Below are 24,484 nucleotides of genomic sequence, written 5' to 3'. Positions count from 1 at the left end.
CTCTCTAGCTCAGTGACTACCCAAGTGTGTGGCGGGGGAGCAAAGTCATATAGGAAGTGCTCCCCATACGTTTGCGGACTGAATGAAGATGCCCCAGTAAGTGTACAACGCTCCCACAGCAGGTGTAGGTTATAGTCCCCATTCCGTGCGTATGAACTTTTGCGTCCAGGGCCTTTACGACGAACTTGCCTGTGACGCGCCCAACTATTTACGCCGGTCCCTCGGAGGACCGGGTGGAGGAGGGTCAGGATTAGTTATGCAACAAGCGGAGTCAATGCGGGCCTATGGTCTTGGAGACTACAAGTTCCAGAATGCAGCCTTCCGTTAGCGTAGTGAGAAGTCGAGGTTGAGGGAGCATTGCCTTCTGGGAACTACAGTCTTGAGTTTGTGATGCGAGCGAAACTAGGGGGGAGGGGGAGAGGGAGTAAACTATTAGCACGTGACGCCAGGGATCAGGTGGTAGAGCCAGCCTCCGCGCAAGAGCTGATTGGCTGACTCTAATAAGAACGACGCCACTAGGGGTGGGCCGAGGAAGGGCGCAAGCGCACTGCGTTCCGAGTCTCGGGACCCTTTTCCGAGAGACTATGGCGCTCAACAAGAATCACTCGGAGGGCGGCGGAGTGATCGTCAACAATACCGAGAGGTGAAAACACTACGGAAGGATCCTGGAGAACTGAAGGGCGGGCGTCGAGGGTGTGGGTAGTGGGTGGTGGGTGAGTGGGCGGTGGAGAATAAACCCGTGAAGAGGTGAAAGTGATGCGGGGGGTGGGGGGCGGGGGGTGGGGTAACGGCTGGGGGCGGGGCTGAAGGAAGGTGGGTGAGGCGTGAGGGAAGGGCCGGGATGTTGCAGCTGTGGGATGGGGGTGGGGCGGCTGGCTAGGGTAGGGGTTTGGAGAGACGGGTGGGGGTTTGGAGAGACAGGCGGAACCTGTGGGTAGTTCTTGAGCCCCTGTCCCAGAGTAGGTGACTTTAAGAATTGGGAAGCGCTTTAGACAGAAATAATTGCCGTTTATTGGTCGTTTACTATGTGTCAGGGACTACACCTCTTTTGCTTTTCTCAATATGTAAATCCTGTGCGGCAGATACTATTACTATCCACATTTTACACGTAGGGAAACTGAGGCACAGAGCTTAAGTAACTTGCATGAGATCACAGAGCTGTAACAGGAAAGGAGTCCGGATTCCAAAGTCAGTAGCCTTAATTCCCAGTATGTAGCCTTCCAGTATATTCCAGAACTGCTGTTTCCAGATGAAAAACTGAGGCTCAGAGGTGAAATTACATAGCTAACGTTTGTCACATGTTTGACACGTTTTCTGTAAAGGTCTGTCTTTGCCTCTTTCCCTTGAATTCCTGTTGGCTTGGGTCACTTCCCAGAGCAGAGGTCTCCCAGCTTCAAGGTTCTTCCTACCCACCCCCCGTCAATTCTGTCTCTCCTCCACCTCTGGGCTCCTTGGATGACTTCTCTTCTCTTGCTCCTTGGGCACTGAGAATCAGACCAGCCAGCCCTGGTTGAGCTATGCTGACCTGAAAGCACTTTTTGAAGGAGCATAGGAGGAATCTGAGTCCCCACGGGAGACTTGGTGGGATCAAAGTCTGGTAGCTGATTAAGGCCAGCACCCAGCCCAGGGCTGTCATCCGGGAATGCTTGATGAGTCAGAGGAGAGCACCCAGGGAGCCCAGACCTCAGAATATTGACTCTTCCTCCATCTTACCTGCTCAGCGACTGGCCGTCCCAGCCTGTTCCTGGTAATGACCTCTTTTCTCTGAGCTGTATTTTTCTTTTCTGGTACTGGTTCTCTTTCCCACTTACCCCTCCCCAGTGAAGGAAGTTGTGATATCTGGGAGGCGAAAGGAGACAAATGGAACCATGTGAGCTTGGACCTTGTTGTCTTGTAATCAGAGAAACTTCACATTGCCCTTAGTGTGTAGCTGCTCTGTGTGCAAGCCAGTCCTGGACCCGGACAGACCCTTTTGATGCCATTTGGTAACATCTCCTGGGACTATTTCTTTCTCTCTCAGTGAGACTTTTCTGGGCCAAGAATGTATCTATCCTGCTGGGCCTCCTACCCGGTTTAGGACTCATTGCTGCTAAATAATGATGTGCCTTGTTTCAGAAACTGCTTCAGCCTCATTTCTGAAAAAATTATGTAAACAGTAATTGAAGTCCACATTCAGCATTTAAAACTTGATATGTAAAATAGTGAACCTTACTCTTCAAATCATGAATCCCTTTGAGAGTGATGAAAACTGTGGTCTCTCCCAGGAAAAAGCACGTACGTGATCATCTCAAGGGCTAGTGGACTGATACCCTGCAGACCCAGCTTCAGAACCCCAGGTTTAAAGGAACCCTGAAGTGAGCCCTTTGGTAATGTGTAGAGTCATGTATTAAAATGTTTGTATATCAGATTTTAAAAAGTAAGCCAACAAAAACAGAACACCTGTCATAAGGACCTAGAAGAGAATCGAAGAGCTAACCCAGATAATCTAACCTGATTTGAGGGATTATGGCGTCTCCAGAGCCCTGTGGCTCTTCTATGGCACTGGTCACTTTTTTTTTTTTTTTTGGCTGTGCCTCTTGGCTTGTGGGATTTTTGTTCCCTGACCAGGGATTGAACTCTGGCCCTCAGCAGTGAGAGCGTGGAGTCCTAACCACTGGACTGCCAGGGAAGTCCCTGCACTGGTCACTTAGGGGCTGTGTGTGTGGAGTTTGGGGGAAATTCTATGGACCCCCAGCTTGCTTATCTCTTCCATGGCTGTGTTAGTAGTTTTCTCACATCAGTATTGAAGCGGATGACTTGCTGGCAGCTACTAATAAGCAACTGCTACCCAGGAGGGTCCAGTCCCTGGGGGTGACAGATTGTGACTCCAACTGTCTCATCAGGGCATTTCCTCTTTTCTCATCACAGCATCCTGATGTCCTATGACCATGTAGAACTTACGTTCAGTGACATGAGGAATGTGCCAGAGGCCTTCAAAGGGACCAAGAAAGGCACCGTCTACCTTACCCCGTACCGGGTACGTTGTACAGCGAGATGGTTGGTTTGGCGAGTCAGTTGTTTTGGAGACTCATGGCTCCTGGAGGCTGATGGAGTCTTCGGTCAGCCTCAGCCTCGTGAGTCTAGTGGCCGCTGAACCCTGGTGAATGTTAGCGTGTTTCTGTCACATGCTCCTGGTTCTAGAACCACCAGCCTCTCTTCGCACAGCAGAACTGATGGCAGTGAATCCGTGTAAGTTCCAGAGCTGCTGCTGCAAAATCTCTCTGTAGTTGGATGCAGCTGCTGGGATGACCTGGGCCTGGAGGGGATACAGTAGCCTGGCCGCAGCCTTGGGAGTGGGCAGAGAGACCGGCCAAACCCTGCAGAGCGAGAAATGTCAGACTGCAGAATGGGCCTTGCCTGAGAGTTCCCCAAGCAGACTCTGAGAGACTTCCAGAGAAACACAGATGGATATTCCGGGGAGAGGATCGCTGCCTGCAGCTATCCCAGAGTTAGACTTAAGGATCGTTAGAGGAAGAGGAGCACAGGCTTTAGTGGAGACCGGGGTGGGGGGGTGTCTCAAAACCCTATCTCTGGGGGTTCAAGCTGGCATCTTCAGTCACAGATTGAAGTCATGGGGGTAAAGCAGAATGTTCCCCACGTGCAGGGTGGGAGACGCTGGCTGTTGGGCAGAGTCTGCAGAAAGGTTAGGATCATCCCTTCTCCTGGGATCTGCCACCCGCTGCCATTCCCTCTTCTCAGTTCTGTGAAGCTCAGGCTGAGCTCTCCCTTCAGGAGCCCTTCCCTGCTTCGGCCCTGCCTCTCTGCCCTGGCCTCGCAGGCCCTCCACTTAGGCTCCACATCCGCCGTCTCCTCACCACCGCGTCTCAGTGGCAGAGCAGTCTGTCCTGCTCACACGTGCTGTCTGAGCCACACATTTTTCTTGTGAAGTCACATGTCTGGCCTCTCCAGCCCGGCTGCATCTGAGGCCTTTTACTCTAAAAAGCGCTCTCCGGGGCTGGCTGGTGCAGAGAGCGCCCTGGGGCTGCCGGGTGCTGGCTCGGGCCACCCGCCCCGGCCCTGGGAGGTGATGGCCTCCCGCACATAGGAGGCGATGGCCGGGCAGGCCATGGTTCGGGTGGGGATGGCCCTTGTTCTCTCTCCCTGCAGGTCATCTTTCTGTCCAAGGGGAAGGATGCCATGCAGTCCTTCATGATGCCGTTTTATCTGATGAAGGACTGTGAGATCAAGCAGCCTGTGTTTGGAGCAAACTACATCAAGGGAACAGTGAAGGCTGAAGCAGGAGGTAGGTGACAAGGGAGCTTGGGGACACCGACGGGGCTTCCAGAGAGGTGCTCTGGGGCATCTCTGACTGCTGCCCTGGAGGTGTCCTCTTTGGACCCTATCACTCTAGCCGTGTCTTCTTCCTGGCTCTGGATCAGCTTCCAAGACCAGCACTTGGGCTGCCAGCTGTTCAGCAGGGGGAAGTTGCCAAGAGCTGGAAAGTGCTAACGTTAAAGATGACGGCTCAGGTCACCTTTTCAGAGAGGGAAGTCAGCAGGATGACTGTAAACCAAGTGAAAATGCTTATTGTGAGCTGGGGAGTGTGTTCAGATGTTAGGTGTGGGAGGGAGCTGTATCAGGTTCTTGGGAAGGGTCTTTCCCCTAGAGCCAGGCAGAACCCGCTGCCCCTCTGTAACGCCCGGAGAGGCCCTGCTTGGTGTCAGGCTCTTTGCAGACCCCAGAGACCCCTGCGTCGAACTCGCCTTCCCGCTCACGTTCAGCCTGGCCCGAGCCTTGCTGTTGAGCTCACAGTTCCCCTTTGGACAGAAGCCAGGCTGGAGGGGCCCGGGGTTCGTCCTCAGGCCCCCGCGGGATGAGAGACCTGTTCTGAACTTGAACGTCAGTTGTTGCTGGGCGTGCTTGTTGCTGAGAAGCTGCCTTACTGGGGGTGGGAGGCCTGAGTGCAGACGTGCTTACAGGGCTGCGCAGTAAGCGGGCAGGAGGTGGCCGGTCTGCAGCACTGGCGTGCGACGTGGGTGGTGAGCCTCCTGGCCATTGGATGGGGCCTGAAGACGACGAAGAGCCATCTCTTCAGACGTAACCTAAGTTCTTTTCCGGAGCTGTTGACGCCCTGTTCCCTTCTCAGGTGGCTGGGAAGGCTCTGCGTTGTACAAGTTGACCTTTGTGGCAGGGGGCGCCATTGAATTTGGGCAGCGGATGCTACAGGTGGCATCTCAAGGTATCAAGGCTCTAAAAACCAGGGGCCAAGGCCGCATTGAATGTGTGTGCTGTTTGCTCATTTGGGTTTGTTTACTTTTTGTTTTGTTTTTTAAGCAGTCAGGAGATGAGCTTCTGGGCCCCAGGCTGCCCAGGGCTGGGAGTTGGGAAGGAAGCCTGTAATGAAATCACCCTCCTGTACCTCAGAGGCTGGGTTTCCCCTGCCTGGAGCAGCTATAGGACATTTTAGCAAAGCTGTTTGGACTCAAGGACATTTTACTGTGGCCTCATAGAAACAAACAGAAACTCAACCATTAAGCTACCATCAGGCAACCATTTTAAGTCCCCAAGGGCTGTGTTCAGCAGACCTCCTCACCTCGTCCCCAGCCTCACCCAGCTCCATTCTCTACCCCACCTCTAGCCTCCTTCTTCCCTCCATCCATCCCTCCACCCCTGTCCTGGACCTCCTCCACCCCAGCTCTGACCTCTCTCCCCATCCAGACTCCTCGCCTCATTCCTGACAGAGGCAGACTCCAGTGGGGAGGGGTGAGGCGTGTCTGCTGTGCGCATTCCTGGGACCCTGCAGCTCCCCTCGGCAGGCGGTGGGAGCGCCCTCTCCCCAGAACCCAAGGCCCGCGACACTCATTTCTCTCTCCCCTTGTGCTATAGCCTCCCGAGGTGAAGCCCCCAACGGAGCCTATGGTTACTCTTACATGCCCAGCGGGGCCTATGTCTTCCCCCCACCAGTCGCCAATGGAATGTACCCCTGCCCTCCTGGCTACCCCTGTCCACTGCCCCCAGCTGGTGAGTGTGTCCTTTGCTACCCACGCCTCCCCCCCCCACTGACCACCCTCACCCAGGCCAGGGGATTGTAGAGGGGAGACTTGTTCTTTGGCTTCAGGACTGACAGAGCAGCTGGAGGGGCCTGGGAGGGTACCAGCTACAGGAGCCGGGGCTGGGCTGCTCACTGGGTCCCCGTCACTCTCTTGCCGAGCAGAGTTCTATCCGGGACCTCCCATGATGGACGGGGCCATGGGGTACATGCAGCCCCCGCCGCCGCCCTACCCTGGGCCCATGGAGCCTCCGGTCAGCGGCCCCGATGTCCCCTCCACTCCTGCAGGTGAGGGCCCTGGCTGCTCCCTGTGGTTGCACGGAAGCCCCAGATAACGAATGACCACTGGCCTAGGGACGATCCCAGGGGACCGGCAGCGCGGTGGCCTGGTGGCGAAGGGGTAGATTCCAGCCCTGACTCTGTCCTTTAGCTGGCCACGTGCCCTGGGCCCAGGAAGGTCCCCCTCTGCACCGGAGTCTTCTCATCCACAAAACGTGCCAACGGCCCCACCTGTGGGGCTTGTGGTGAAGATGGGGGGTGGGGGGCAGGAGGTGTAGAGGGACCAGATGGGACGGTGTGGCACGCGGTAAGTGCTCAGGAAGGGTTCTCCACTGCTTTAGTGATGGAACTGCGTCCTCAGCACCCGCCGCCCCGAGCACCAGGGGGCCAGGGCCGTGGGGGCAGCGGAGGAGGCGGGGAGGGCTTGTCCCCGGGGCTCTTCCCCAGTTTGTGTGTTCTCACAGCTGAAGCCAAGGCCGCCGAAGCAGCCGCCAGCGCCTATTACAACCCAGGCAACCCACACAATGTCTACATGCCCACGGTGAGCGGGCTGGTGGGCGGGGCGTGGCACTGGCGGGACCCCCGCAGCCCCAGTTTGCTGGGATTTAGGGGCAGGAGAGACCTCGGCTTATTCCGACCCTTCTAACGTGATCTTTCCTTTCTTCCTCAGAGCCAGCCTCCGCCGCCTCCTTACTACCCCCCAGAAGATAAGAAGACCCAGTAGACCGCTCACACCCACCTCCTCCCACCTCTCTTTGCTCTCTCCTCCCCTCCCCTTGGGGCTGAGTCTGGGGTGGGGGGCGGGCCTCGTCCTTTCTCCAGCTCTGATTATAAAGCAGTCGCCAGGAACTAGCCTGGCAGGGGGAGGGCCCCTTGACTTGGATGAATATAAAGCAGTCGCCAGGACCTAGCCTTGAGGGGTGCGGGGAGCGGTGCCTCCCAGCTTCCCACGTGAGCCCAGAGCCCACAGCGCTTCCCTCTCAGCATCCCCGGGGGGCGTCCGCCTCGTTCCTGTCCTGCTCTCATAGCTTCTACCCACGGAGGGACTCTCTGGCCACCTCCTCCGCCGCAGTCCAGCTCTCTCGTTTTGTAGCCACTTTATCCTCACGAGCTTTGCCCTCCCCAGGGACCCCTGCCAGGCCCTACTCACATTCCATCCACTCTGGTCTGTACCTGGCTGTGGAAGGCCACCTGTCTGCCGGACTCTCAGCCTACGTTCCATTCCCAGCCAGCCTCAGCCCCCGTCACGCTCGCCTTCCCTTCCCTGTCCTTGGTCATCCTGTTGCCACTGCTTTTGACTTTTGGAGCTTTCCCACGAGCCACCAGGGGGTGGGTGGCGTGAGGGCCAGGCTGCTGCAGCTGGGGAGGGAGCCCCTCTGCTTCCCTGCTAGTTTTTCTGGAATTTGTTTCCCTTTGCCTTCTCTCTTTTCCCTCTAGAAGGGGCTTCTTGGACTGGAACTGCAGAACGCATGTCCACTTGGGGGCTGCCGGGAGGGCTGGGAACAGACCCCTGGGGCCTGGCCTGGCCGCTGACCATGACCTCTCGCCAGCCCCTTAGCCTGCCCTCTTCCCTTTAAGCTTCTTGCCTGGTTGGTGATACGCCCCCTGGATGCACTAAAATTCGCTCCCGTTTGCTCCTGGCCTGGCTGTGAAGAGAGGAGATGGTTATTTAAAGAGAATTCCCTATTTATTTGACAAAAAAATTCAGTTAATATATTAATGTGAAATAAACCCTGTTTGCACCTTGATTTGTCTGCTGAAAATGTGAACTTGTAAAAATGAGTGACTGGACCCTGCCCGGCTCTGCGTGTGGTGACGAGGCTCTTGGGAAGGAGAGCCATCTGGCTGCTTGGGGCCGGGGGAGGCAGTGTTCCCTCCCGTGTGAGAGTCCCTTGTTCTCTTGGCCTATTTGGGCCCAGGATGCTAAGGCCTCTCCTGTGTCCATTCTGTGGCAGTTGCTCAGCAACTGTGCCCACCCGCTGAGTCCCCTGGGGCCTGGCACAGCCCAGCAGCTGCTCTGGGTGGGAGGCGTTGGCAGGAGGGGCCGGGCTGGACCGGAGTTCCTGCGTCCCTGGCTGCTGTGCTCACCGCCTTGCCTCGTGGGGGTTAGAGGGCACGTCAGTGAAGGCCAGCCCTTCAAGACTGGCCCCTGCAGCGCGGGCTCTGGTGCCACCCTCCTTGTGAACCCTGGGGCCGGGGCGGGTGGGAAACGGCCACCGTCCATGCCCAGGCCTGCACCCCCTGGACCCTGGCCTGGAGGGCGGCCCTGGGACCCTGTGGTGGAGCTCAGCCCAGCACCGAAGCGTCCATTTTCCTGTCCCTTCTGGGCCAAGTCGCCCTGCCAGGAGAGGCTAGGCAGTAGCGTCCCCAGCCTGTTCCTTCTGCAGCCCCGCCCAGCAGCTCCTCGGGTTGGCTGAGCCCCCGACAAGGGCGTTTGAAGGGAGCAGCTGCCCGACCATCCTTATGGGGGCCGGGCCGTGGGGCCATCCCTGCCCCGCGCAGCCTGGCCCTGTCACCTCGGTGGAATGTCACCTGGGAAGCAGAGCAGGCTGAGCGGTTGGCTGACGGCTGGGGAGGCGCCTCTCCGGAGCCTCCACCCTGTGCCCTGCCCACCCCTACTCCAGGTCTGCGGCCGGTTCAGGGAGACCTGAGGTTGAGAACCCCACCGGCCAGGGGAGCGCCCCCCAGTCACCTGGATGCAGCAGGCCCGCTGCCCCCTGCCCTCATGCCCGCTGCCCACGGCGCTGGACCCTCCCCAGGGCCCCTGTGGGAAGGTGGGGTGGGGCGGACCCGCCCACCTGGTCTACCTCTGCCTCCAGCCCAGCTGAGTTCCTCCCAGGAACCCAGCCAGCGGGAGGGAGGAAGGAAGGTGCAGGTGCCTGGGAGCCGTGGCCCCCCAACCCCAAGGTGGTGAAACCCCGACCTGACCCTCCCGTGACCTGCCCTTCCTTCCCTTTCTCCTGGCACCGGGTGGCAGCCCTGGGCTCTTTGCATAACCCTGTGGCTTCCCTATCTTCACCCGAGGCAGCGGCACCACGGGCGGAGGGGAAGGGCAGGGCTGGCCACCATGGCGACGCTCTTCTCCCAGACCCGGCGGCGCCCTCCCCTTTTGCGCCAGGCCATCAAGATAAGACGCCGTAGAGTCAGAGATCTGCAGGAGGCCCTGCCCCACAGGGCTCAGGAGGTAGGAGGGACCTCAGTGGGGAGAAGAGCAGGCCTGGGTGGGGCTCTGCCCCCTCTGGGTGCGGGGTCCCCCCTCTTGTGGGCTGCGGCTGAGGATGTGTGCCCCTCTCCTGCCCACCCTAGCCTCTGGCAGAGCCTTTGGGGTCTGCAGAAGAGGGTCTGCCATGTGTTCTCTGGGCCAGCCTGGGCCTCAGGTCTGGGATCTGAGCCTTTCGGTGGCCCCTCCCTCTCGCGCCCCAACCCCAGCCATCCGCTGCTCCTCCAGTCCCAAAGACACCCGCTCCACTAGGCAGGGAGTGTCCGCTAGGGGCTGGGCCTTCGGGGGCCAGCTGAGCAGCCCCCAGGCCTGCTTGGCATGAGCCCCCAGTCTCCCACCTCTGCTGCTGGGCCTCACTTCCGCCGCCGGGGTGCGGAGCGGAGCCGCCCGATAAGCAGCGCTGTTTCCTCTGGGGAAGGAAGGGAGGTTGGGGGAGGTTGAGGCCACGGGTGCCTGCTGGCGCAGCTGAGCTGGCACGGCTGAGCGCCAATGGACCCGAGCCACGGCGGGCCAGGGGATGAGGAAGGTGGCCCGGGTGCCGGACCCCCGGGAGCCCTGCTGTGGGAACAGGTGTGCGGCACTGGTGGGGCTGGAGGCCAGGTGCTGGGGCCCCCTCAGCCCTCGGGCTGGGCCTGCTCTGTGAGGAGCCGTTCCCGCGTCCGAGCCCTGGTCCAGGCCTCTGGGACACCTTGTCTTTCCACCTCGCTCCCCAGATCGAGCCAACATCCCACCACTTGTCCCCTGAGGAGGTAAGAATCGGAGTGTTTCCGGGGCGCAGAGGGGTGCTGGGAAGCAGCCCTGCATCCTCCCAGACACCCCCCTAGGCTGCTGGCCGAGGCTGGGTCTCAACCCCCTCCCCTTCGTTGCGCGTGTGGACGCCTGGTCCCCACCTTGGGCATGTGCCGTGAGTGCCAGGGGTGGCTGGTGGGGCTCAGACCTTGTGGTGGGTGGACGGGGGTTCCCAAGGTGACCCTGCTGTGTCTCAGCGGGCCCTGCTCTACGAGGAAGCTCTCTACACGGTCCTGTACCGCCTGGGTCAGCCCGAGCCCACCCATGTCGGGGAGTCCTCTGAGCTGCTGCGATACCTGCAGGAGGTGAGGCCAGCCCCCACTCCACCTGCCTCCCTGCAGCCTGGCCGTGTCCCCCCACTCCCACCCCGTGCCCCAAGCTTCCCACACTCCTACACCACCAGGCCTTCCATATGGAGCCCCAGGAGCACGAGCAGATGCTGCGGCAGGTCCAGGAGCTCGAGGTAAGCCTGCCAGGGCTGTCCTGAGCAAACACGGGGGCTGGGAAGCCCAGCTCCCTCTGGGACTCAGGCCCCACCACTTGTCGCTCCAGAAACCAATATTCTGTCTGAAGGCCACGGTGAAACAAGCCAAGGGCATTCTGGGCAAGGATGTCAGTGGTGAGTAGGCGATGGGGGGCCCTGAGGGCCTTCTTCCTGGCTCCTTCCTCTCCCCATCACAGCCTGTCCCAGAGCTTGTGATGCAAGTTCCCATCTCCCAAACATCCCCTGGGGCTCACTTTGGTGCTGCTGGCCCCTTGTCCTTGGAGCCTGGGATGGAGAGGGGTAGGGGGGCGTTAAGGACTCTCCCTGGGAGCCTAGCCAACACCCCTCCCCTTCCTCCCCAGGGTTCAGTGACCCCTACTGCCTGCTGGGCATCGAGCAGGGGGTGGGTGTGCCGGGGGACAGCCCTGGACTCCAGCGGCGGCAGAAGGCCGTGGTGAGGCACACCATCCCGGAGGAGCAGATCCACCGCACCCAGGTCATCACCCAGACACTCAACCCCGTCTGGGACGAGACCTTCATCCTGTACGTGGCCCTGCCCCCGTTCCTACCCGCTCTGGGCCAGCAGCACTTCCTGGCTCGGGGGAGGAGCTTGGTTTGACTGGAGGAGGAGCCTGCTCCCGAGGCAGGCAAGACTGACAGGAGGCCAAGCAGGACACAGCAATGGCTTAAATGCCACGTGCTGGTGGGCGGCGGAGGGTCAGGCACATCTGGGTTGATCTGGGGCGTAGCCTGAAGCCTTACTTTAAAGGAGAGAGAGATGCTGTTGGGAGGGGAGGAGGGTTTGCAGGGAGGGACTAAGACTTGGCAGTGGGTGATACTGGGTGGCAGTTTTGGGGGGCAGGCTCGGGGCTGAGGGAGCCTGTGGCCTGGCCAGGGGTCTATCCCTCCAAGACCCTCAGCCATGCTCTTTTCTCACTACAGGGAGTTTGAGGACATAAGCAATGCCAGCTTTCGTCTGGACATGTGGTGAGGAGCATGTCCCCCCCCCCCATGTAGGGGTTGGGAAGAGAAGGGGGCCTGGAGGTGAGGGTGGCAGAAAGGGGTTGGGGGCTCCCAGGACACCCTCTCCGCCTCCTGCTCAGACCTCTGCCCCACCAGGGACATGGACACCGTGGAGTCCGTCAGACAGAAGCTCGGGGAGCTCACAGATCTGCACGGGCTGCGAAGGTGAGGGCCGTGGGTTTCCCGGGGAAGGAGTCGGGGCTCCTGCTGCCCTGCCTCCACATGCATACTGGTTGTTGGGCTGCAGGCTCTCACCTGGGCCCAGGTGGCTGCAGGTAGGGAGCAGATTCCAGCCTGACCCGGTCAGGCTCCTGGTCCCTCTCCCTCACGGCACCCTGCCTGGAACAGGATCTTTAAGGAGGTCCGGAAGGACAAAGGCCAGGATGACTTTCTGGGGAACGTGGTTCTGAGACTACAGGTGAGTGGAGTGGGGAAAGGTTCCCGGGAGAGAGGCAGAGAGGGGGTGACGAGGGGATCAAGGGACGGGTTCCAGGTCTGCGCCAAGCGGAGCCTGGGGTCTGCCTCCCATCACCTCCCCTGCCCCCGACCGGGTGAGGCTCCTGCGGCTCACAGGTGTGGGCATCCCCTGCCCGCCCGGCCTGCCAGGATCTGCGCTGCCGGGAGGATCAGTGGTACCCTCTAGAGCCTTGCACGGAGACCTACCCGGACCGTGGTCAGTGTCACCTCCAGTTCCAGTTCATTCACAAGCGGGTAGGTGGCCCGGCTGGGTGGGGAGGAGGGGTGCACTGGGCGTGGGGTCCTCTGCTCACGGCCGCGCCGGCCCCCCTGCAGAGAGCCACCATGGCCAGCCGCTCGCAGCCCAGCTACAGAGTGCATCTCCACCTGCTGCAGCAGCTCGTGTCCCACGAGGTCACCCAGCACCAGGTACTGCCCTCCCAGGGGTGGGCAGGGCCAGGGTCTGCGTGTCAGGTCCTGACACCCTCCACCTGTCCCCTCAGGCGGGCAGCACCTCCTGGAATGGGTTGCTGAGCCCCCAGGCTGCCACCGTCCTCTTCCTCCACTCCACGCAGAAGGACCTGTCCGACTTTCACCAGTCCATGGCGTGAGTGCCCTTCCGAGCCCGAGTGCCCGAGGGCCGTCCGCGCCACACCACCCTCTCCCTCCCTGCGTGCCCTCTTGCAGGCTGACAGCCCGAAGTCTAACCCTCAGGAGATTTCTGTTTGGGGCCCAAATTGTATTTTAAGTTTTGAGTCAGTTGCCGACTTTTAAAACTCTGGAGGTTTGCTGTGCAGATTCACATCACCAGTTTCCCGTGAAAGCTTCGTGCTGGAATTGCAGGGCTGTCGCTTTGCTGGGCTGCAGGTGGTCAGAGCAGAGCAGCGTGCCCTCCCCCATCCATCACAGTTGCCATCTGGTCGCTTCGTCCCCTGACACCACCTGAGTCCTTCTGGGCAGTTGAGTTTGCCACCCCGGGCCCAGACCCCAGGGCCATTGAACAGATCTGTGCGCTGATGCTCCTGGATCCGTGTTGAGGGCCTGTCACCTCCCCTGAGCCTTGTTAGATTACGGGAATGCCAGGAAGGACACACAGGAGTTTGTAGATTTTTCCATGCACGAGAGGAGTAGGGGCACAGCCCGGGTGCTGCCAGGAGGAGGACTGAGAGTGGGAGCTGACACTTGGCATTCAGTAGGGGGTCAGAAGGAGGCTGGCGGAGAAGGGCAGCTTCTAGGACCAGGGGCAGGTGGGTATTCCTGGATGGCTGTGGGGAATGCAGGTGAGGCTGGAGACTGGAGCAGGCACGGAGGGTGAGGGCCTCACTTGCCTGCAGGGCCTCAGCAGGGAGTGCGGCGGTGTATCCCCGCCTGGCGGAGGCCTGTCCCTGGGCTGCTCTTCTGCCCCAGCCTCCTTCGCCCTCCCTCTTGTCTCAGTTCGGTCACCTCTGTGAAGTCTCCCCTCGACTCTCTGAAGGGCTGCTCTAGCTGAAGTTTTACATGTACTTGAAGGCTCGAGTCTCCAAATCTGATTTCTCAAAAGAAGCAAGAAGTCCTGAATTTTAAAATCACAAATATTCTAATTTAAGAGATGGACAATTCATTTACATGTTTGAAAAGCACTAATGGGAACAAAAACAATCCTGTGGGTTACCTTCAGCCACAGGTTTTCAGCCTCTGCGGGTCGATGGGGATCCCCAGGAGGCTTTGGGGTGGGGGTGGGGTGGGGATAACGCCGCGCCACCTGCCCCTACCCCACCCCCACCCCCTCCAGGCCAGGCCAGGTGAGCTGTGGGAAGGAACGTGCCCCACTTGGCCAGGCTGAGGGCTTCCTGTCTGCCGCAGGCAGTGGCTGGCCTACAGCCGTCTCTACCAGAGCCTGGAGTTCCCCAGCAGCTGCCTCCTGTACCCCATCACCAGCATCGAGTACCAGTGGATCCAGGGCCGGCTCAAGGCAGAGCAGGTGGGCTGGGGCGGGGCGAGGGGTGTTGGGCAGGCAGGGCTCAGGGAGCGGCTCCCCGGGCCCCATAAAGCAGCCCCCGCCTCACAGCACCGTCCTGGCCCTGCAGCTGGAGGAGCTGGCCGCCTCATTCAGCTCCCTGCTGGCCTATGGCCTCTCCCTCATCCGGAGGTTCCGCTCTGTCTTCCCCCTCTCCGTCTCCGACTCCCCAGCCCGGCTGCAGTCTCTCCTCAGGTCAGTGGTTACCCCCCGCTTCAGTGGAGTCGGGAACGGGGAACAGCTGGGGCACCTCTGGGGTGGGGAAGCCTGCCGGCGGAATGAGTGGGGGCTACGGGGCAACGGGCATCTTGCACAAGGCTCTCCCCCCACAGGGTCCTGGTACAGATGTGCAAGATGAAAGCCTTTGGAGAACTGTGCCCCGAAAGAGGCCCCCTGCCCCGCCTGGTGACCGAGGCACTGCAGGTATGGTGCGCACCCTGTAGGTGCGGTGCCTGGGCCCAGCAGCCCTCCCTGCTCACTGTCTCTCTGCCCACAGACTGGCACCACTGAATGGTTCCACCTGAAGCAGCAGCACCATCAGCCCATGGTGCAGGTGAGGGGGCTCGGGTGAGGAGGTGGGTGGTGGGACAGGATGCTTGCCCCTCAGAGCCCTGCCTGGCTCACCTCTGCCCCTGCCAGGGCATGCTGGAGGAGGGCAAGGCCTTACTGGACCTGGTACAAGACATCATTGGCGACCTGCACCAGTGCCAGCGCACCTGGAGCAAGATCTTCCATAAGTGAGCAGGCAGCTGGGCCGGGAGGCAGTGCAGCAGGGGCTCAGAATGGGGACCAGAGGGACCCCGCTGTGTGCCGCCAGGTCACACCTGCTGCCTTTCCTCCAGTGTCCTCAAGATCGACCTCTTCTCCATGGCTTTCCTGGAGCTGCAATGGCTGGTGAGGCCCACCCACCCCCCGCCCCACCTACCCACCGCGTCCCAAGGCCACGCCCTCTGCCCTGGCTCTGGAGCTCCGCCCACCACGCCTTCCCTTCGCAGGTGGCCAAGAGGGTGCAGGACCACATTGCTGTGGTGAGCGGTGCCGTGACCCCGGAGATGGGCGAAAGTCTGTTCCAGCTCTACATCAGCCTGAAGGAGCTCTACCAGCTGGGCCCGGTCCTCTCGGAGAGGTGGGCAGCAGACTGGCTGCAGGGAGAGGAGGGCCCGAAGCCCGCAATGGCCCCGGCTTTCCCCAGGCTGACTCTGGCTCTCCCCAGGGATGGCGTCCTGGCCCTGGAAGGCTTCCACCACTGGTTCCAGCCGGCCATCCCCTCCTGGCTGCAGAAGACGTACAGCGTGGCCCTGGAGCGGGTGCAGCGCGCTGTGCAGATGGACGAGGTGGGGTTGGGGCCTGGACTAGGGGCAGAGTCCCACATTTCGGGGTGTGGCTTGCAGCTCTGCCAACCGTGTGGCACGTGCGGAAGCGGTTAACCAGCTTTGAGCGGTGCTCTCGAGGCCAGCTGAGTGCAAAACCCTGCCTCCTGTTATATTGGGTGGGGGGGACTTGGCCTGGGGGGTCTGGGCAGAGCCCTGCTTGTTCGCCTTGCAGCCCCCGGCCCAGCTCTGGGCTTGCTGTGGCTCTAGGAGCCCTGGATGCTTGCAAGTGCAAGTGGGGAGGGAGAGCATGGATTTGGCCAGCCTTGAGCCCTCCTTTCTACACACTCCCCCATCTCCTAGCTGGTGCCCCTGGGTGAACTGACCAAGCACAGCACATCGGCTGTGGACCTGTCCACCTGCTTTGCCCAGATCAGCCACACTGCCCAGCAGCTGGACTGGCCTGACCCAGAGGAGGCCTTCATGATCACCGTCAAGTTTGTGGAGGTGCAGCCTCATTCCCACCCCACGATTTCTCCCCAGTTCTCATCCTAGCAGCCTCCAAAAGCCTATGTCCTAAATCCCCCAAGTCACTGAAATTCCTTTGCCTCCCCCCCCCCCCGCCCCCCGCATCTGCCTCTCCTCGGCACTCCCCACCCCCATTGATCACGCCCTCCTCACCCCAGGACACCTGTCGGCTGGCCCTGGTGTACTGCAGCCTTATAAAGGCCCGGGCCCGTGAGCTCTCTGCCGGCCAGAAGGACCAGGGCCAGGCAGCCAACATGGTAAGGGCCAGAGCTGGGGGCTGAGGCTGGGCCGGGGTAGGGGTGGAGCCTGCCAGTCCTGGCACCATTCAGGAAGCTCGGCATCCCCGTGCCCACGCTCGCCTGCAGCTGTGTGTGGTGGTGAACGACATGGAGCAGCTGCGGCTGGTGATCGGAAAGCTGCCCACCCAGCTGGCATGGGAGGCGCTGGAGCAGCGGGTAGGGGCCGTGCTGGAGCAGGGGCAGCTGCAGAACACGCTGCATGCCCAGCTGCAGGGCGCCCTGGCTGGGCTGGGCCATGAGATCCGCACTGGCGTCCGCACCTTGGCCGAGCAGGTAATTTGTTTGACCCACAGTGACCCCACCCCACCCATCCTCAGCCTGAAGTACCCTCCAGCAGGACTTGGGCCAATGTCCAGCCCCCTTCCCTTCCTGAACCTAAACTCAGGCCCCAAGCAACCTCTCCTGACCCCCGACTCACACCCTGGCCTCCCTCCTACCGTTTTGTGTCTCCAGCTGGAGGTGGGCATTGCCAAGCACATCCAGAAACTCGTGGGCCTCAAGGAATCCGTCCTGCCTGAGGATGTGAGTGGCCCTCCCTGCGTGCTGACCTTTGCCAGCAATGTGGGTCAGGGATTGCAAAGGGGCTTAGGGTGGGCAAGGGGCTGAAGGCCATGGGGTGTCAGAGATAAGTCCCCCAGACTTGGGCAAGAAATGTTCCCTCCTGGCCTCGGTTTCCCCCTTAGATGCTAAGAGGGTGGGGTTGGGTCATTCCACCGGCTATCCCAGCACTGACAGTCAATGTGGGAGCTGCAGTGGGGGAGGCTTTAGACCTTGCAGCCAAACAGCCCCGGGCATGACTCCTTCTTAGCTGCCTGCTAGCAGAGCTGTTCTATTTATATAGGTCAGCTGACCTCAGGCTCGTCATCTGTCAGCGGGGATAATAATTACACCTGTGCTTGCTTGGGAGCGTGCTACTCATTAATTCATCAACTATTTAAGCACCCACTTTGTCCCAGGTATTGATTTAGGCACTGGGGATATATATCAATGAACAGTGTGACAAAAATCCCTGCCTTCCTAGAGTTTTCATTCTAGTAGAGGAGGTGAAAAAAGACCTAAGTAGATAACTATAGCTACGGCTGTTATTAGAACTATACATATATGTGTGTGTGTGTAAACATATATATATATGTATACACACACATATCATATGTTAGTTAATGATAACCCCTCAAGAGAAAAATAAAGCACACAAGGGAATGGAAAGGGTCAGAGGACTGTGTTTTTAGATAGTGGCCAGAGGAGGCCTTACTTGGAGGGTGACAGCTGAGTCAAGACCTAAAGGAAGGAAGAGAAGGAGCCGCGAGGATTTCTATGGGAGAGAACAGCATGGGCAAAGGCCCTGAGGCAGGACCAGGTCTGGCAGGTTCAGGGCTATAGAAAAGGCTATACTGTCTCCAGTGTGGCTGGAGCCGACTGTGGTCAGGGGCTGGCTCTGCACACATTCCACAGATGCGCAGGAAAGCTCCTAGCCCCGTTTCCTCTCCGGGCCAGGGCAAAGGCATGGGGGTGGGACCAGAATGGGCCAGAACCAGATGTGCTGCCTCCCCTCCCCAGGCCGTTCTGCCCCTGATGAAGTTCCTGGAGGTGGAGCTCTGCTACATGAACACCAACTTGGTGCAGGAGAACTTCAACAGGTCTGCAGCAGCCGCCTGCCCTGTGGCGCCCCATCACCTCCACCTCTCCTCCCACCCGCCCCTCCTTCCCGGCCTCAGCATCCATCCTCAGGGGAGGATGCAACCAGACTCTCTTAAACGCTTGCTCCAAGGGTCAGGGCGCTCATGGCCGCACAATGCTATCCATTTCACCTTAGGCTGAGCTGAAACCTGTCTGTCCTTTCTCCCTTAGCCCTGGGCTGCGTCTTCGGGAGGCTGCAGCTCTGCCCTCCCTAACATTACAGGCAGCTGGTGTTCCAGGGGAACTTCTCGTTAGGGTCTCTCTCAAAACAGGGCCCAGCACACTGGGCAGCCGTGGGTAGAGGTCAAGGGCATGGGCTCTGGACGACCTGGATTCATACTCCAGTTTCACTGCTGCTTGGTGGGTGGCCTTGAGCAGATTACTCAAGTTTTCTGTGCAGATGGTCATAGTTCTGGCCTCTACTGAGGACTAAATGAGTCATGTGAAGTGCTGAGAGCAGTGCCTGCAGCAAAGGAAGTGGTTGATGACTGAGCTGCTGTGACGACGGTGACGGTGATGATGACAGGTCCTCCACATGGGGCTGCTGGCCCCCAGAGTTCTGCTCCTGGTGGGGCAGCGGGGCTTCAGGAGCCCACCTTCTTTATTTCCTAGGCCCGAGAATGCCATTAGTTCAGCTCTAATCTTCACACAAAATAGAGTTTAATGTCTACTAAGACAGGGGCTTAACGTACCACTCACTGCCTCAGAACATTTAGAACAGTGTCTGTGCATAATGAACACTTAAGTATGGGGACTAAATTAACTACTTTTATTTTTTTTTCTTAATTTATTTTATTTATTTTTGGCTGCGTTGGATCTTCGTTGCTGTGCGTAGGCTTTCTCTAGTTGCGGCGAGCGGGGGCTACTCTTCATTGCGGTGCGCGGGCTTCTCACTGCGGTGGCTTCTCTTGTTGCGGAGCATGGGCTCTAGGCGCCGGGCTTCAGTCGTTGTGGCACGAGGGCTTAGTTGCTCTGTGGCATGTGGGATCTTCCTGGACCAGGGCTCGAACCCATGTCCCCTGCATTGGCAGGCAGATTCTTAAGCACTGCGTCACCAGGGGGGAAGTCCCCAAATTAACTACTTTTAGTATGGACCACCCAATTTTTTTCTAAACTTTAAAAAATTTTTAGACCTCCCCCATTCTTTTTTTCTTTGGCCACACTGCACAGCTTACAGGATCTTGGTTCCCCAACCAGGGATCGAACCCACGCCCCCTTGCAGTGGAAGCGTGGAGTCTTAACCACTGGACCACCAGGGAAATCCCTAGACCTCCTCCATTCTTTCATTTTTTTTAATATTTATTTTTATTTACTTATTTATTTATTTATTTATCTTGGCTGTGCCGGGTCTTCATTGCAGCATGTGGGCTTCTTAGTTGCGGTATGTGAACTTCTTAGTTGTGGCATGCGGACTCTTGGCTGCAGCACACGTGAGGGATCTTAGTTCCCCAACCAGGGATCGAACCTGGGCCCCCTGCACTGGGAGCACGGAGTCCTACCCACTGGACCTGGACCACCAGGGAAGTCCCATCCCCCCATTCATTTTTTTTTTTTTTTAATTTATCTTTGGCTGAGTTGGGTCTCCGTTGCTGCGCACAGGCTTTCTCTAGTTGCGGCAAGCGGGGGCTACTCTTCATTGCAGTGTGCGGGTTTTTCAGTTATTTCAGTTGTTATTAGGATGGACTGTGGCTTGGTTGCTATTTTTTTCTCGCCGCAGGTAGTACATGCTTACCCATGCTGTGTGCTGAGATCCTATTCATTTTGGTCACTCCCATCTTGACTCATGATTCTGTCATTGGGGGACCACCCTTCTGCTCCTTTTTTGGTTGGGGTTTGTTAATCCTAGTGAGAAGGATCCTTCACTAGCTTCCGAGACATGTTGGATAGGACTAGGCCTGTCTGCCCCGCCCCCTGCCCTCCTTCCCTCAGCAGACCAGCCCTCCCTCCCTCCCCTGCCTGCAGCCTGGGCCCCAGTCCCACCAGTGAGGCAGGTGGAGGGTGGGGGTGGGGAGGCACTGGCGAACGGGGGTGGGCCTGGGTCCCACGAGGCCTCTTCTTTCTCAAGAGCATCTCCGCTTCCTCCTCCTCTGTCCTCCTGTCCTGTGTCCGGCATCCCTCTGCACGTCACCCCAGCCTTCTGACCTTGCTGTGGACCCACACGCTCACGGTGCTGGTGGAGGTGGCCGCTTCCCAGCGGAGCTGCCCTCTGGCTTCTAGCAGGCTGAAGATCGCACTACAGGTAATAATACCAGTGACAACAATAAAATCCCTGGTGGGAGAGTGCCTGGGGGTCACCTCTGATGTCTCGCCCCCTAGAACCTGGAGGTCTGCTTCTACGCAGAGGGCTGTGGCCTGCCGCCCGAGGCGCTGCACACGGCCACCTTCCAGGTAGGGGCCTTTTGGTTAGCTGGTGGTGTGGGGAGCCTGCCTTCCTGTGCTCACCTGTGTCCAGGACCAGCTACGTGATTTACAGGGCCCAGCACAAAATGAAAATGTGGGCTCCTTTAAAAAAACATAATTGACGGCGCCTCCCTGGCGGTCCAGTGGTTAAGACTCCGCGCTTCCAATGCAGGGGGAGCAGGTTCCATCCCTGGTCCGGGAACTAAGATACTACATGCTTCGTGGCACAGCAAAAACCAAAAACAAACAAACGCCCCCCCCCCCCCACCAAACCAACAAAAAACCCCTCCACGTGTGAAGTTCTTCTAAACACGGTTGGGGCGGGGGCGGCTTTGAGACACACCTGTGGAGCCCACCCTGTCGGTGCCTCTGGCTGTTGCCAGGGCAACCCTGCCTGTGGTCCCCCAGCGCCCAGTGCTTTCCACTTCACGTTGTCGTCTCCCGTTGGCTGCAAGCTTCTGAAGGGCAGCACTGGGCTGCGACTGTGTGACAGTTCAAGTGACTCCTCAGCTGTGCCCCATCCCCAGGCTCTGCAGAGGGACCTGGAGCTGCAGGCGGCCTCCAGCCGGGAACTCATCCAGAAGTACTTTTGCAGCCGCATCCAGCAGCAGGTGAGTCTCCCTCCTCCGCCGCGCTCCCTGCGCGCCTGGAGCCCCGCCTCGCCCGCTCAGCCCCTGCTGACGCTGCCCCTGCGCCCCGCCCCCAGGCAGAGACCACCTACGAGGAGCTCGGGGCGGTCACAGTCAAGGCCTCCTACCGCGCCTCCGAGCAGAAACTGCACGTGGAGCTGCTCAGCGCCTCCAGCCTGCTGCCCCTGGACTCCAATGGTGAGTGGAGGCTGCCCCAGCCACTCTCCGTGTCCCCACTCTGGTCCCCCGAGTTCCCGGGGGCTCTGCTCGTCCAGCCTGAGCACTGGGTGCATTTCTGCTGGATTACCAGGAGGGGGCAGTGCTGCTGAGCGGGGCACAGCTGCTGGCGTGGGCACCGGCGGCGGGGCTGGGATATCCTCGGCCAACGTCCCCTCCCCGGCCACTTGCCAGGCTCCAGCGACCCCTTTGTCCAGCTGACCTTGGAGCCCAGGCACGAGTTCCCTGAGCTGGCCCCCCGAGAGACCCAAAAGCACAAGAAGGAACTTCACCCACTGTTTGATGAGACCTTTGAATTGTGAGTGGTCCCACTAGCCCTGGACCCGCCTCAGGCCTGCTCCTCCCAGCTGAGGCGGGCCGAGGGGCTCCCCTCAGAGGACTGGGTTTGAGTCCCAGGGAGGGAGCACTTGGGACAAGTGTTTGCTGGCACAGGCCTCAAACCTGCTCCCCTACAGGTGGAGTGAGGCTGCTGGGGAGACTCTCCCAGTCTGAGTCCAGTGTTAGAGGCTTGCTTTCAGGGAAGGGTGCTGCCCCTGAGGTCCTCTGTTCCACCAGTCAGGTGGGCCTGGGTACACAGGGGCCCCTGGTTTAAAACATCGGCCCACAGTCAGAGCAGGCACCATGGCGTGTGGCCCAAGGTACACCAGGCTGAGAGCTCTCAACCCTAATCCCACGCGTCTGGGCGGGCCCGCGTCGGGGGCTGTGTGGCCACGGCAGCACGTGGGGCAGGCAGCTGAGCCCGGCTCTGCCCCCCGCCCAGCCTGGTGCCTGCTGAGCCGTGCCAGAAGGACGGGGCGTGCCTTCTGCTCACGGTGCTGGATCACGACACGCTGGGGGCTGATGACCTTGAAGGGGAGGCCTTCCTGCCGCTGTGCTCGGTGCCGGGCCTGACGGGGACTGTGGAGCCCGGCGACGTGCCTCAGACCCGCCTGCCCCTCACCTACCCTGCACCCAACGGTAGGCCTGAGCCCTGTGAGTGTGGGCCCTGGCCCAGCACTGGGGATACAGGGTAGGGGCAGCCGTGAAAGGCTCAGGGGCCCCCAGAGGCCGAGTTGGGGTCAGAGGAAAGCCTCCTTGGAGGTGGAAGCCTGTGGAGCCAGCCTGGTGGCTTGTGTTGCTGAGATCTCGCGCCTGGTCAAGGACCAGTGAAGGTTAAGTTAGGCCAAGTGTGTGCGACTCTCTCTGGTGGGATAAGGTCACCAACAAGTTTGCCTGGGGAGAGGGGCCATTTCTGTGCCCAGGGGGCACGTTCTTGCAGGGCAGTCCCCAAGCTTGATAAGAGGGGTAGGTCTTGTGTTTGAGCGCTCACCATGGGTCAGTTCTAAGCACTGGACATATGTTAACCCTCAGTCCTTACAACCACTCAGTGAGTCAGGTGTTATCGCTACTCTCCGATTGAGTAAACTGAGGCACGAATTGGTGGACTGGCCCAAGGTTCTTGTATGGAAAGGAAGAGTCGCCACCTGAGGCACGTCAGCCTCTCGCGCCGCAGGTGCGCCCCGCTGCCCAGGCGTGGCAAACGCGTTTCCTGCCTCATCTGTCAGGCTGTCTTGTGAGCTTGGCTGGTGTGGGCCCATGGCTAATTTCTGGAGAATGGGGCAGTGCTGCAGCCCCTGCCACTCCCCGAGTCTTGACCCCCAAATGCCTCTCTTTGCAGGGGATCCAATCCTGCAGCTGTTAGAGAGCCGGAAGGGGGACCGCGAGGCCCAGGTGTTTGTGCGGCTGCGGCGGCAGCGAGCCAAGCAGGCCTCCCAGCACGCCCCGTGGCCAGGGCGGCAGCAGCGGGGCTTGGGTCCCTGGGAGGCCTGTGTTCCCCCCACCACAGCGCAGCCCTCCCAGCTGGCCTAACACTCCAGGAGGGCCCTGCAGGTCGGGGGAGCCCCAGTGTGCGGGGTTCCCGCTGCCAGAGCCGGGGCCCACAGTGATGGGGGCCCCATTCGCAGTATTTATACCCCCTCCTTCCTCCCCTCAGCCCCAGCCTCAGCATTCTCTGCCAAGTCCAGCCCCTGGGGGAGCGGAGACAGCTGTCTGCACCCCTTACCCCTGCTCCCCTCGTAGGGAAAAGCTGCTCTGGCAGAGGAGGGGCTCAGCCCTTCCTCTCCTGGCAGGCCTGTTCCAGCCACTGAAGTGGGGGGCCAGGTGCCTTGGGCCCTATTCTTCAGCAGCCATAATGAAGGGAGCCTGGGTCCTCTCCTGAGGGAGCTGCCAGCACCCAGGCTAAGGAGCCTAGAGCCAGGGACCTTCTGGCTCTGAAGGGGTGAGAACTGGTGGGCAGTGGGGCTGGCACAGTTTGGCTATCTGTGTCTGCTGAGGACCGCTCCTCCTTGGGACAGTACCTAGAAATTTTCTTAGCAAAAATAAAAAAATTAACAATACATCGTCCTCTTACTAAACATACTGTTGGCCTGCAGCGGGGCCTAGGTTACAGCCAAGCCATCACAAACCCCTCCTCAGCCCTCAGGAGAGCCTGGGCTGCCCCCGACTCTGGGCCCCAGCCCACCGCTCACTCCCCATTACAGAGCAGCGGGGTAGGTGTGGAGGTAACTGACGCAGCAGCAAAAGCTTCGAACCAAACACCACCAGACGTATCAGGTTCTGTCGCCACTGCCCAACACAGGAGCCTGGCACTCATGGGGGCACCCCATGAGTGTGTGTGGGGGGGCTCCCAGGGGTGCAGGCTGAGGCCGAGGGGCTGCTCTGAACAGCAGGGCTTAGAGGAATGGGGCCCCAGACCTGCCTGGGGGAGTGGCCCATATGCTGGGAGTCAGAGCCTGAGGCTCACTTCTTATTCCAGTGTGACTGTGGTTGAGTCGCCTAACCTCTCTGAGCCTGCACAGGTATGATGAGTGGGGGGAGGTCAGATAAGACCATGTCCAAGGCTTCTTTCAGCGCTGCTCCTCTGAGACCCATACAGAAAGCCCACAAGGTGTGTGTTTTCCCACCCACCTAACAGGCCAGCTAAGAGCAGGGGAGGGGAGGTGGCTGAAAGGCTCCCTCAGGGGGCAGGCCCTCGATGCTTTTATAAGCAGGCACTGTCTGTTCCTCTGAGAAGCTAGTAGGGGCCTTGTTGTCTTTTGGAAAACATTAAGTATACCAGTTGCATCTGACGACAGAGCTCTGAAGAGCCCT

The 24,484-nt window shown here is 59.7% G+C and overlaps 2 protein-coding genes across 19 annotated transcripts; both read left to right on the top strand.

The window, feature by feature from the left end:
- The first annotated feature begins 417 nt into the window (after positions 1-417).
- Positions 418-8,055, top strand: WBP2 (WW domain binding protein 2). Of its 6 annotated transcripts, none has more exons than XM_004275486.4 (8): positions 418-643; positions 2,908-3,016; positions 4,147-4,282; positions 5,126-5,218; positions 5,866-6,000; positions 6,194-6,316; positions 6,772-6,848; positions 6,978-8,055. In XM_004275486.4, the coding sequence occupies exons 1-8, from the start codon at positions 585-587 to the stop codon at positions 7,029-7,031; spliced, it is 786 nt and encodes a 261-aa protein (XP_004275534.1). In that variant the 5' UTR covers positions 418-584; the 3' UTR covers positions 7,032-8,055. The 6 variants fall into 6 exon arrangements, with proteins under 6 accessions (XP_004275534.1, XP_033294415.1, XP_033294413.1 ...); XM_033438520.2 differs by lacking the exon at positions 418-643 and adding an exon at positions 892-1,747; XM_033438521.2 differs by lacking the exon at positions 418-643 and adding an exon at positions 2,266-2,366.
- An 882-nt stretch (positions 8,056-8,937) lies between these two features.
- Positions 8,938-23,730, top strand: UNC13D (unc-13 homolog D). 13 transcript variants are annotated; one of them, XM_049702198.1, is made up of 33 exons: positions 8,938-9,214; positions 9,336-9,491; positions 10,241-10,276; positions 10,514-10,621; positions 10,696-10,779; positions 10,869-10,935; positions 11,163-11,343; positions 11,743-11,787; positions 11,920-11,988; positions 12,172-12,241; positions 12,397-12,534; positions 12,616-12,708; positions 12,783-12,886; positions 14,122-14,239; positions 14,346-14,470; positions 14,608-14,698; positions 14,772-14,828; positions 14,915-15,012; positions 15,118-15,169; positions 15,271-15,401; positions 15,489-15,609; positions 15,949-16,092; positions 16,272-16,370; positions 16,479-16,685; positions 16,866-16,934; positions 17,970-18,049; positions 20,223-20,328; positions 20,406-20,477; positions 21,017-21,100; positions 21,196-21,316; positions 21,530-21,653; positions 22,116-22,327; positions 23,013-23,730. In XM_049702198.1, exons 2-33 carry the CDS (start codon positions 9,375-9,377, stop codon positions 23,201-23,203), a joined length of 3,414 nt encoding a protein of 1,137 aa, XP_049558155.1. In that variant the 5' UTR covers positions 8,938-9,214; positions 9,336-9,374; the 3' UTR covers positions 23,204-23,730. The 13 variants fall into 13 exon arrangements, with proteins under 13 accessions (XP_049558155.1, XP_049558147.1, XP_033294401.2 ...); XM_049702190.1 differs by having other exon boundaries at positions 9,332-9,491; XM_033438510.2 differs by having other exon boundaries at positions 8,942-9,214; positions 9,332-9,491; positions 10,720-10,779; positions 12,430-12,534; positions 22,116-22,312.
- Positions 23,731-24,484: the final 754 nt, after the last annotated feature.

This window comes from Orcinus orca, chromosome 19 (genome assembly GCF_937001465.1).
Source record: "Orcinus orca chromosome 19, mOrcOrc1.1, whole genome shotgun sequence".
NCBI classification, from domain to species: domain Eukaryota; kingdom Metazoa; phylum Chordata; class Mammalia; order Artiodactyla; family Delphinidae; genus Orcinus; species Orcinus orca.
This window is presented reverse-complemented; position numbering and strand designations above follow the sequence as displayed.